The sequence below is a fragment of the Monodon monoceros genome, unplaced genomic scaffold, assembly GCF_005190385.1.
Source record: "Monodon monoceros isolate NGI ecotype Baffin Bay Population unplaced genomic scaffold, NGI_Narwhal_1 Super_Scaffold_11, whole genome shotgun sequence".
Lineage (NCBI taxonomy): Eukaryota > Metazoa > Chordata > Mammalia > Artiodactyla > Monodontidae > Monodon > Monodon monoceros.
Window position 1 is genome coordinate 403,159 of NW_021703767.1, and position 12,225 is coordinate 415,383.

At 41.2% G+C, this 12,225-nt stretch overlaps 1 protein-coding gene across 8 annotated transcripts in view; it reads left to right on the top strand.

Moving 5' to 3' along the window:
* Nucleotides 1-12,225, top strand: part of LSS (lanosterol synthase) — a 42,249-nt gene that overhangs the window by 25,859 nt on the left and 4,165 nt on the right. For all 8 annotated transcript variants that reach the window (XM_029214432.1, XM_029214438.1, XM_029214439.1 and 5 more), the window contains 2 exons: nucleotides 11,412-11,477; nucleotides 11,886-11,966. In XM_029214432.1, the coding sequence (XP_029070265.1) occupies nucleotides 11,412-11,477; nucleotides 11,886-11,966 (147 nt within the window). The remainder of the gene's footprint in view (nucleotides 1-11,411; nucleotides 11,478-11,885; nucleotides 11,967-12,225) is intronic.

Consider the following 12,225-nt stretch of genomic DNA (forward strand, 5'->3'; position numbering starts at 1 on the left):
CGGTAATTCTTAGTTTTTTAAGGAACCTCTGTACTGTTCTCCATAGTGGCTGTATCAGTTTACAGTCCCACCAACAGTGCAAGAGGGTTCCCTTTTCTCCACACCCTCTCCAGCATTTGTTTTTTGTAGATTTTCTGATGATGCCCATTCTAACTGGTGTGAGGTGATACCCCATTGTAGTTTTGATTTGCATTTCTCTAATAATTAGTGATGTTGAGCAGCTTTTCATGTGCTTCTTGGCCATCTGTACATCTCCTTTAGAGAAATGTCTATTTAGGTCTTCTGCCCATTTTTGGAGTGAGTTTTTTTTTCTTTAATATTGAGCTGCATGAGCTGTTTATATATTTTGGAGATTAATCCTTTGTCCGTTGATTCATTTGCAAATATTTTCTCCCATTCTGAGGGTTGTCTTTTCGTCTTGTTTATGGTTTCTTTTGCTGTGCAAAAGCTTTTAAGTTTCATTAGGTCCCATTTGTTTGTTTTGTTTTTATGTCCATTACTCTAGGAGGTGGATTAAAAAAGGTGCTGTGATTTATGTCAAAGAGTGTTCTTCCTATGTTTTTCTCTAAGAGTTTTATAGTGTCCGGTCTTACATTTAGGTCTCTAATCCATTTTGAGTTTATTTTTGTGTATGATGTTAGGGAGTGTTCTAATTTCGTTCTTTTACATGTAGCTGTCCAGTTTTCCCAGCACCACTTATTGAAGAGACTGTCTTTTCTCCATTGTATATCCTTTCCACCTTGTCATAGATTAGTTAACCATAGGTGCATGGGTTTATCTCTGGGCTTTCTATCCTGTTCCATTGATCTATGTTTCTGTTTTTGTGCCAGTACCATATTGTCTTGATGACTGTAGCTTTGTAGTATAGTCTGAAGTCAGGGAGTCTGATTCCTCCTGCTCCAATTTTTCCCTCAAGACTGCTTTGGCTATTCCAGGTCTTTTGTGTCTCCATACATATTTTAAGATTTTTTGTTCTAGTTCCATAAAAAATGCCATTGGTAATTTGTTAGGGATTGCATTGAATCTGTAGATTGCTTTGGGTGGTATAGTCATTTTCACAATATTGATTCTTCCAATCCAAAAACATGGTATATCTCTCCATCTGTTGGTATCATCTTTAATTTCTTTCATCAGTGTCTTACAGTTCTCTGCGTACAGGTCTTTTGTCTCCCTAGGTAGGTTTATTCCTAGGTATTTTATTCTTTTTGTTGCAATGGTAAATGGGAATGTTTCCCTAATTTCTCTTTCAGATTTTTCATCATTAGTGTATAGGAATGCAAGAGATGTCTGTGCATTAATTTTGTATCCTGCAACTTTACCAAATTCATTGATTAGCTCTAGTAGTTTTCTGGTGGCATTTTTAGGGTTCTTTTTCTTTTTTTTTTTTTTTTTTTTGTGGTACGCGGGCCTCTCACTGTTGTGGCCTCTCCCGTTGCGGAGCACAGGCTCCAGACGCGCAGGCTCAGCGGCCATGGCTCACGGGCACAGCCACTCCGCGACATGTGGGATCTTCCCGGACCGGGGCACGAACCCGTGTCCCCTGCATTGGCAGGCGGACTCTCAACCACTGCGCCACCAGGGAAGCCCTAGGGTTCTTTATGTATAATATCATGTCATCTGCAAACAGTGACAGTTTTACTTCTTTTCCAACTTGTATTCCTTTTATTTCTTTTTCTTCTCTGATTGCCATGGCTAGGACTTCCAAAACTATGTTGAATAATAGTGGTGAGAGTGGACATCCTTGTCTTGTTCCTGATCTTAGAGGAAATGCTTTCAGTTTTTCACCATTGAGAATGATGTCTACTGTGGGTTTGTCATATATGGCCTTTATTATGTTGAGGTAGGTTCCCTCTATGCGCACTTTCTGTAGAGCTTTTTTTTTTTTTTTTTTCGGTATGCGGGCCTCTCACTGTTGTGGCCTCTCCCGTTGCGGAGCACAGGCTCCGGACGCACAGGCTCAGCGGCCATGGCTCACAGGCCCAGCCGCTCCGCGGCATGTGGGATCTTCCCGAACCGGGGCACGAACCCACGTCCCCTGCATCGGCAGGTGGACTCCCAACCACTGCGCCACCAGGGAAGCCCCCTGTAGAGTTTTTATCATAAATGGGTGTTGAATTTTGTCAAAAGATTTTTCTGCATCTATTGAGATGATCATATGGTTTTTATTCTTCAATTTGTTAATATGGTGTATCACACTGATTGATTTGCGTATGTTGAAGAATCCTTGCATCCCTGGGATAAATCCCACTTGATCATGGTGTATGATCCTTTGAATGTGTTGTTGGATTCTGTTTACTAGTATTTTGTTGAGGATTTTTGCATCTGTATTCATCAGTGATATTGGTCTGTAATTTTCTTTTTTTGTAGTATCTTTGTCTGGATTTGGCATCAGGGTGATGGCAGCCTCATAGAATGAGTTTGGGAGTGTTCCTTCCTCTGCAGTTTTTTGGAAGAGTTTGAGAAGGATGGGTGTTAGCTCTTCTCTAAATGTTTGATAGAATTCACCTGTGAAGCCATCTGGTCCTGGACATTTGTTTGTTGGAAGATTTTTAATCACAGTTTCAATTTCATCACTTGTAATTGGTCTGTTCATATTTTCTATTTCTTCCTGGTTCAGTCCTGGAAGGTTATACCTCTCTAAGAATTTGTCCATTTCTTCCAGGTTGTCCATTTTATTGGCATAGAGTTGCTTGTAGTCTCTTAGGACGCTTTCTATTTCTGCGATGTCTGTTGTAACTTCTCCTTTTTCATTTCTAATTTTATTGATTTGAGTCCTCTCCCTCTTTTTCTTGATGAGTCTGGCTAATGGTTTATCAATTCTGTTTATCTTCTTAAAGAACCAGATTTTAGTTTTATTGATCTTTGCTATTGTTTTCTTTGTTTCTATTTCATTTATTTCTGCTCTGATCTTTACAATTTCTTTCCTTCTGCTAACTTTGGGTTTTGTTTGTTCTTCTTTCTCTAGTTCCTTTAGGTGTAAGGTTAGTTAGTTTATTTGAGATTTTTCTTGTTTCTGGAGATAGGCTTGTATAGCTATAAAGTTCCCTCTTAGAACTGCTTTTGCTGCATCCCAAAGGTTTTGGATTGTCGTGTTTTCATTGTCATTTGTCTCTAGGTACTTTTTGATTTCCTCTTTGATTTCTCCAGTGATCTCTTGGTTATTTAGTAACATATTGTTTAGCCTCCGTGTGTTTGTGTTTTTTATATTTTTTCCCTGTAATTCGTTTCTAATCTCATAGCATTGTGGCCAGAAAAGATGCTTGATATGATTTCAATTTTCTTAAATTTACTGAGGCTTGATTTGTGACCCAAGATGTGATCTATCCTGGAGAATGTTCCATGCGCGCTTGAGAAGAAAGTGTAATCTGCTGTTTTTGGATGGAATGTGCTATAAATATCAATTAAATCTGTTTGGTCTGTTGTGTCATTTAAAGCTTCTGTTTCCTTATTTATTTTCATTTTGGATGATCGGTCCATTGGTGTAGGTGAGGTGTTAAAGTCCCCCACTATTATTGTGTTACAGTTGATTTCCTCTTTTATAGCTGTTAGCAGTTGCCTTATGTATTAAGGTGCTCCTTTGTTGGGTGCATATATAGTTATAATTGTTATATCTTCTTCTTGGATTGATCCCTTGATCATTATGTAGTGTCCTTCCTTGTCTCTTGTAACATTCTTTATTTTAAAGTCTATTTTATCTGACATGAGTATTGCTACTCCAGCTTTCTTTTGATTTCCATTTGCATGGAATATCTTTTTCCATCCCCTCACTTTCAGTCTGTATGGGTCCCCAGGTCTGAAGTGCATCTCTTATAAACAGCATATAGATGAGTCTTGTTTTTGTATCCATTCAGCAAGCCTGTGTCTTTTGGTTAGAGCATTTAGTCCACTCACGTTTAAGGTAATTATCGATATGTATGTTCCTGTGACCATTTTCTTAATTGTTTTGGGTTTGTTTTTGTAGGTCCTTTTCTTCTCTTGTGTTTCCCACTTAGAGAAGTTCCTTTAGCATTTGTTGTAGAGCTGGTTTGGTGGTGCTGAATTCTCTTAGCTTTTGCTTGTCTGTAAAGCTTCTGATTTCTCCATCGAATCTAAATGAGATCCTTGCCGGGTACAGCAATCTTGGTTGTAGGTTCTTCCCTTCCCTCACTTTAAGTATATCATGCCACTCCCTTCTCGCTTGTAGAGTTTCTGCTGAGAAGTCAGCTGTTAACCTTATGGGAGTTCCCTTGTATGTTATTTGTCGTTTTTCCCTTGCTGCTTTCAATAATTTTTCTTTGTCTTTAATTTTTGCCAATTTGATTACTATGTGTCTCGGCATGTTTCTCCTTGGGTTTATGCTATATGGGACTCTCTGCACTTCCTGGACTTGGGTGGCTATTTCCTTTCCCATGTTAGGGAAGTTTCTGACTCTAATGTCTTCAGATATTTTCTCGGGTCCTTTCTCTCTCTCTTCTCCTTCTGGGACCCCTATAATGCGAATGCTGTTGCGTTTAATGTTGTCCCAGAGGTCTCTTAGGCTGTCTTCATTTCTTTTCATCTTTTTTCTTTATTCTGTTCTGCAGCAGTGAATTCCACCATTCTGTCTTCCAGGTCACTTATCCGTTCTTCTGCCTCAGTTATTCTGCTATTGATTCCTTCTAGTGTAATTTTCATTTCAGTTATTGTATTGTTCCTCTCTGTTTGTTTGTTCTTTAATTCTTCTAGGTCTTTGTTAAACATTTCTTGCATCTTCTCGATCTTTGCCTCCATTCTTTTTCCGAGGTCCTGGATCATCTTCACTATCATTATTCTGAATTCTTTTTCTGGAAGGTTGCCTATCTCCACTTCATTTAGTTGTTTTTCTGGGGTTGTATCTTGTTCCTTCATCTGGTACATAGTCCTCTGCCTTCTCATCTTGTCTGTCTTTCTGTGTATGTGGATTTTGTTCCACAGGCTGCAGGATTGTAGTTCTTCTTGCTTCTCCTGTCTGCCCTCTCGGGGAGATAATTTTAAACTATGTAAATATCCTGTTTCTCATCATACTTCTACCCATTCGTCTTAGCACCTGATGATGATTCTTGCTTGCATCAGTTGTTCATATACTGATTGCAAAATTGTCATTCCTTTCCTATGTATTAGTTGGTGTTCTATGAAAAACTTTTCTTTGCCCCTGTTTACTTATTTGCTTATTTGTTAGTGTGGACTCATGGATTCTTATGCTACTGATTTTTTTTTCTTGTGTTAAAATACATGTAACATAAAATTTACTATCTTAGCCATTTTTAAGTGTGCAATCCAGTGGTGTTAAATACATTCACATTCACATTGTTGTGCAACCATCACCACCGCCCATCCCCATAACTCTTTTCATCTTGTAAAACGGATACCCATTGAACAATAACTCCCATTTCCCCACTCTTCCCAGCCCCTGGCAACCACTATTCTATTTTCTGTCTCTATGATTTTGACTACTCTAAGTACCATGTGTAAGTGGAATCATATAATATTTGTCTTTTTGTGTCTGGCTTATTTCGCTGAGAGTAATATCCTCAAGGTTCATGCACGTTATAGCAGGTATTATTAGTACTTCATTCCATTTAAAAGCCGAATAATATTCCATTGTATGGATGAACCACATTTTGCTTATCTGTTCATCTATGATCGACACTTAGGTTGCTTCCACATTTTAGCCGTTGTGAGTAATGCTACTGTGAATAGCATTTAAATCCCCTGGAAGTCACTTCAGCCAGAAGGGCAGGGGCTGGAACAGTTGGGGGCAGGTGCAACAGCCGTGGCCTCCTACCTCTCTGCCTGCTCCTCTGTGATCAGAAGCATCATTCAGAGCCGATTCCCAGTTTTTGGAGGACAGGGTCCTTTTTGCCCACCCTAGGTCCTGCAAGATGCTCCAGGGACACATGCACAGCTGCCTCCTGGGTCCTGGGGTGGGGAATGGGTAGCTGTTCCTGTGCTAAGAGCTGAGAGCAGTTTAACCCTCCAAATCTTCCCCTGGAAGTTGCAAGGCTTCAGCAGACTGCAGACTTCCAGAATAGTTACATTGGGCACATTCTGCCAGTGCAGTAGTTGCCCAGGCGGGAGAGGGGTTCCCGGTGCTGCCGGCTCTGCCATCCTTCCAGGAGCCTGTCCAGTTGCTTTTGATATTGATCTTATAGCTAGACAATCTGCTAAACTTAAAAAAATTAATACACTTTGTCTTATAGAGCAGTTTTAGGTTTACAGAAAGATGGCACAGGGAGTTCCTGTTTAGCCATTTCGCTCCCCCTCCCACCCCATTTCCCCTATTATTAATATCTTGCATTAATTTGGTACTTTTTAAATACAATTGATGAGCTAATATTGATACATTATTATCATCCAAAGTCCATAGTTTACGTTCAGATTCACTCTTTGTGTTGTACATTCCGTGGGTTTTGACACATGTATACAACATATGTCCATCATTACTCTATCATGCAGAATAGTTTCACTGCTCTTAAAATCCTCCATGGTCCGCCTATTCATCCTCCCCCCTCCCCCATCCCCTGGGAACCACTCCAGTATGTCATGTAGTTAGAACCATACAGTCTGTAGCCTTTTCAGATTGGCTTCTTTCACTTAGTAATATGCATGTAAAGTTTCTTCATATCTTCATGTACCAGTTTGTTTATCCATTGCCTATGGAAGGACATCTTGGTTGCCTCCAAGTTTTAGCATTATGAATAAACCTTCTATAATTATTCCTGTGCAGGTTTTTGTGTGGACATGTTTTCAGCTCATTTCAGTAAATACCAAAGAGCATATGGTTGGCTCATATGGTGAGAGTATATTAGTTTTGTAAGAAACCACCAAACTGTCTTCCAAAGTGGCTGCTCCATTCTGCATTCCCACCAGCAGTGATGAGGGTTCCTGTTGCTCCACAGCCTCACCAGCATTTGGTGCTGTCAGTGTTCCGGGTTTTGGCCATTCCGATAGGTGTGTAGTGATATCTCATTGTTTTAATTTGTAATTTCCTAATGACGTGTAATGCTGAACATCTTTTCATGTATCTATTTGCCATGTGTATATCTTTGGTGAGGTGTGTATTCAGATCTTTTGCACATTTTAAATTTGGGTTGTTGTCTTATTGTTGAGTTTTAGAAGTACCTTGTATATTTTAAATAGCAACCCTTTGTCAGCTATGTATTTTACAAAGATTTTCTCTCAGTCTGTGGCAAGCTCAGGTCTGGCTGCTCTCCGCTCAAAAACCAATACTTGAGAGGCAAATGTTGTAAGAAAGGAAAGGTTGCTTTAATCAGAAGGCTGGCAATGTGGGGAGAAGGTGGGCTCATGTTCCCTGAATCAACTCCAGAGATTCTGCTCAGCCCTGACAGGTTTTAAAGGGGAAAAGGGGAAAGAATCTCAGTGAACCATCAAGGCAGGAGGTCAAGCTCTGTGTCCTCTCGTTGTGTGCAGGCTGGCTGACTCCTCATGAGCTTTCTTCAGATGTTGTCTTGCCCACACGACCTGCCTGCAGGATTGCTAAGGGGGTTGCTGGGGGTAGACAGCTAGTCACTCTTTAACTGCTCAGTTCTTAATTCCTACTTCTTTTCGTCCAGGGAAAGGACCGACAGGTTAGGCAAGGCATGGTGTGCATTCAGTAGAGCGTGAGTCAGGAGTTAGGTTAAATGTCACCTAGTGACCTCATTTCTGTAAGGTTTGAGGGCAACAGAAATGGGCAAACAGGAAAGGGTCAAAAGAGCTCCTTACATTTTCATTCTGTCGACAATGTCTTCTGCAGAGCCAGAGTTTTTCGTTTTAATGAAGTACAGCCTATCAGTGTTTTCTTTCATAGATTGTGATTGGAGTGTTATATCTAAAAAGTTTTCACCAAACCCAAGGTCACCTAGAGTTTCTCCTATGTTATGTTCTAGGAGTTTTATAGTCTTGTGTTTTACATGAAAAGACAAAAATCTGTGATTCATTCTGAGTTAATTTTTGTGAATGGTGTAAGGTCTGTATCTAGATTTATTTATGTTTTATGTGCTGTTCGGTGTTCCATTACCATTTGTCAGAGACTCTCCTTTCTCCATTGGATTGCCTTTGCTCCTTTGCCAGTGGTTACTTGACAGTATTTGTGTGGGTCTGTTTCTTGGCTCTCTATTCTCCATTGATCTATCTGTGTATTCTTTCACTGATACCACACAGTCCTGATGACCGTAGCTTTACAGTAAGTCTTGAAGTCGGGTAGTGTCAGTTTTCCAACTTTATTCCCCTTAAATAGTGTGTTTTCTATTCTGTTTCTTTTGCCTCTGCATAAAACTTTGGAATCTGTTGATATCTATGAAATGATTTGCTGAAATTTTGATTGAGATTGTGTTGCATATATAGATCAAGTTGGGAAGATCTTTTGATTCTTTTATCATAATTTTATAGTTTCCCTCTTATAGATCTTGTATATATATTTTTAGATTTATACCTAAGTACTTAAAATTATTTTTGGTGCTAACATAATTGGTATTGTGATTTTAATTTCAGAATCTAATTGTTCATTGCTGGTAGGAAAACAGTTGTCTTTTGTATATTAACCTTCTATCCTGCAACGTTGCCGTAATTGCTTAGTAGTTCCAGGAGTTTTTTGGTCGGTTCTTTGGGATTTTCTACATAGATAACCATGTAATCTGTGAACAAAGACAGTTTTATTTCTTCTTCCCCAATATGTATACCTTTTATTTCCTTGTCTTATCTTATCGCATTAGCTAGGGCTTCCAGTATGAAGTTGAATACAAGTGGTGAGAGTAGACATTCTTGTTCCTGATTCAGCAGGAAAGCGTCTAGTTTTTCTCACCATTAAGTGTGATGTTAGCTGTGGGTTTTTTCTGGCTGCTGTTCATCAAGTTGAGGAACTTCCCCTCTGTTCCTAGTTTGCTGAAAGTTTTTTTTTTTTAGTCATGAATAGGTGTTAGATTTTGTCAAATATTTCTTCTACAGCTATTGATATGATCATGTGATTTTTTTTTCTTCTTTAGAAAAGAAGTTGATTTGATAGATTGCATTAATTGATTTTTGAATGTTCAACCAGCCTTTCATACCTGGGATAGATCCCACTTGTTTGTGATATGTAATTCTTCTTATACATTGTTGGATTTGATTTGCTAATATTTTATTGAGGATTTTTTATATCTGTGCTACTGAGAGATATTTATCCCTAGTTTTCCTTTCTCATAATGTCTTTGTCTGTTTTTGGTATGCTGTCCTCATCGAATGAGTTAGGCAAAATTCCCTCTGTTTCTGTTCTTCGGAAGAGACTGTAGAGATGGTACAATTTCTTCCTTAGATGTTTGGTGGAATTCACCAGCGAATCCATGTGGGTAACTCTTTTTACTCTAATTAATTGCTGGTAGATTCTTTTGGGTTTTCTCTGTAGACAATCATATCACTTGTAAATGACGTATTTTTCCTTTCAATCCATAGGCCTATAGTTTATTTTCTTGTCTCATTGCCCTGGCTAAGACTTCAGTGTTCTGCTTAGCAGACGTGGTAATAGTGCCATGTTTGTCATATTTCCTGATTTTAAAGGGGAATGCTTCTAATATTTCTCCATTAAGAATGACATTTGGGAATTCCCTGGTGGTCCAGTGGTTAGGACTCTGCACTTCCACTGCTGGGGGCCTGGGTTCAGTCCCTGGTCAGGGAACTAAGGTCCCACAAGCTGTGTGATGTGGATGAAAAAAAAAAAAAGAATGACATCTCCTGTAGGTTTTTGGTAATTATCCCTTTTCAGGTTAACAAAGCTCTTTTCTCTTCCTAGTCTGCTAAGTTGTTTTTTCTCTCTGTTGTGAATGGGTGTTGTATTTTAGCAAATGATCTTTCTATCTCTATTGAGATGATTATACATTTATCTCCTTTATCTGTTAATATTGTAGATAATTATTGTAGATTTTTCTAATGTTAAAACACCTTTGCATTTCTGGATAAACCTCACTTAGTATTGGTATATCTCTACTGTATGTAGTTTCCCAATATTTAATTTAGAGTTTTGCATCTGTGTCCATTAATGAACAGCCTGAAATTTTTACCATATCCCTCTTGTCTGGTTTGTTGAGAAGCTTATGCTGAGTTCCCAAAATGAACTAGGGAAAGTGTTCCTTCCTCTTTCTATTTCCTAGGAGAGTTTGTGTAAGGTTAGAATGATTGTTCTTGATAATTTAGTAGAATTCACTTACAAAATGTCTAGACTTGGAGTTCTTTTTCTGGGCAAAGTTTATGCTTTTTACGTATATCTTTAGTAGTTGTAGGACTATTCAGGCTCTTTATTCTTGAGGCAGTTTCAATACGTTAATTTTCTGAGTAATTTGTACATATTGTCTAAGTTTTCAAATGTATTGCATGAATTTTTCTTATCTTCTCTTTACTTTTTAATTTCCACTAAAGCTATAGTCATACCGCTCTTTTTGTTGCTAATGTTGTTTATTTGTACTTTCACTCTTTGTATTAACATGTCTTGCTGAGTTGGTGGCTCAAAACAGCACGTTTATCACCTCGCAGTTTCTGTGGGTCAGGAGTCCAGGCATGGCTGAGCTGGGCCCTCTGCTTCGGGATTTCCCCGGGTTGCAGTCAGGATGCTGGCCAGGGCTGGGGCCTTACCTGAGCATTGACTGAGGGTCTGCCCCAGGCGTGTGTGGTTGTTGGCAGGTTTCCATCCCTTGCGGATTGTCAGCCTCCGGCCCCATTTCCTTGATGACCGTTGGCTGGAGCCACCCTTTGTTTCCTGCCACGTGGGCTTCTGTATGGCGGCTCCATGAGAGCCAGCAAGGGAGGGATCAGTAGAGCCAGGGAGTCTGTCTGCCAGCCAGGTGGGAGCTGGAAGCAGCAACCATCAACTGTGCAGGGATCAGCTGGCTACAAACAGGACACGGGGCTGCCGCTCGAGAGGGATGACACAGGCTGGGTGCCTGGAGGCGAGTGAGCGTCATGGGGGGCGGATCACCCTAAAGGCTGTATTCATACCTTCACCTCTAGTCCTTTCAGAGAACCAGGTCTTCTTTGGAAGTACCAGTTAGACCTGTGATGGATCTTCTTTGTCCTCTGAATGTATTTTCTCTCTCATTTTTTGTTTATTTTAAAATTTTCATTTATGTGATTTACTCAAGCCTGTGTCACTGACCTTGTTTTCGGTGATATTGATCCTGTTTGTAGCTGCTTCTAATGTGGGTTCGTCCCTGAGGTTTTCCTCTCCTTAATTTCTTCTTTTCACTGCCACTTTGTTCCCCTCCTGTGGCCTGTAATCGCTGCTTCTTCGACCTTGTATCTCCTCCCTGAACTGTTTGTTTTTACGTATTTTTAAGGAAGACCATGCTCGTTCTCTTGAGGCCGTAGAGTGGGGGGAATGGGGGTAGCAGGTAAGTTGCTGTTTTGCTGGACTGTTCATTGGGCATGTTCATCCTGCTGTGTTCCAGGGAGACCCTCGAGCGGGGCCTGCAGTTCTGTCGGCAGAAGCAGAGGCCTGATGGCTCCTGGGAAGGGTGAGTGATGCCTGTGGGTGCAGATGCGTGTGGGGTGCTTGTGCTGCCCCAGGGGTTTCTGGACATGTTCCTGGTGGGCCTTGCTCCTTTCTGAATGCCCAGCCTCCCCCGGTGGTGACTGCTCAGCGTGCTGCTAAGGCAGTGTGGCTGAGGGCATTGGAAGGGCGCGGTGGCCTGGTGGCTCCACCCCTCCTCTGGCTTTGGATCCGTTCTCATCTGGCTTTGGATCCAGCACGTGGAGCCGCCCACGGAGGCCAGGTTGGGTAGGTCTGTCTTAGTGCTGAGGCCTTGTGGATGCTTTTCCTGAAGACAGCCGCAGCCCCCCGTACACCCCCATGCTGGAGGGAGACCCTGCGCCCGCTGTGAACGAGGACTCAGGGGCCGGGCGCTGTCCCCTTCTTCCTCCAGCTCCTGGGGGGTGTGCTTCACCTACGGCACCTACTTTGGGCTGGAAGCCTTCGCCTGCATGGGGCACACTTACCGCGACGGGTGAGTGTGGACATTCCCACCTTGGCGGGATGGGGGTCTTCTCAGCATGACACTCTGCTGGGGGTGATTCTCCCTTTGTTGTTTGATTTTGGGGGTGTTCTTACATGTTTTTAAACAGTGAGATAAGATCAGGATTCCAGAAAATGTATGAGCCACTGTGCCTCACTGCTCTGCGCAGCCCCTGGGCTCGTGTGGGGGAGGGAAGCCTCTGGCCCTCTGCCCTCCCCCAGCTCACCCGCCCATACCCAAGCCCCACACC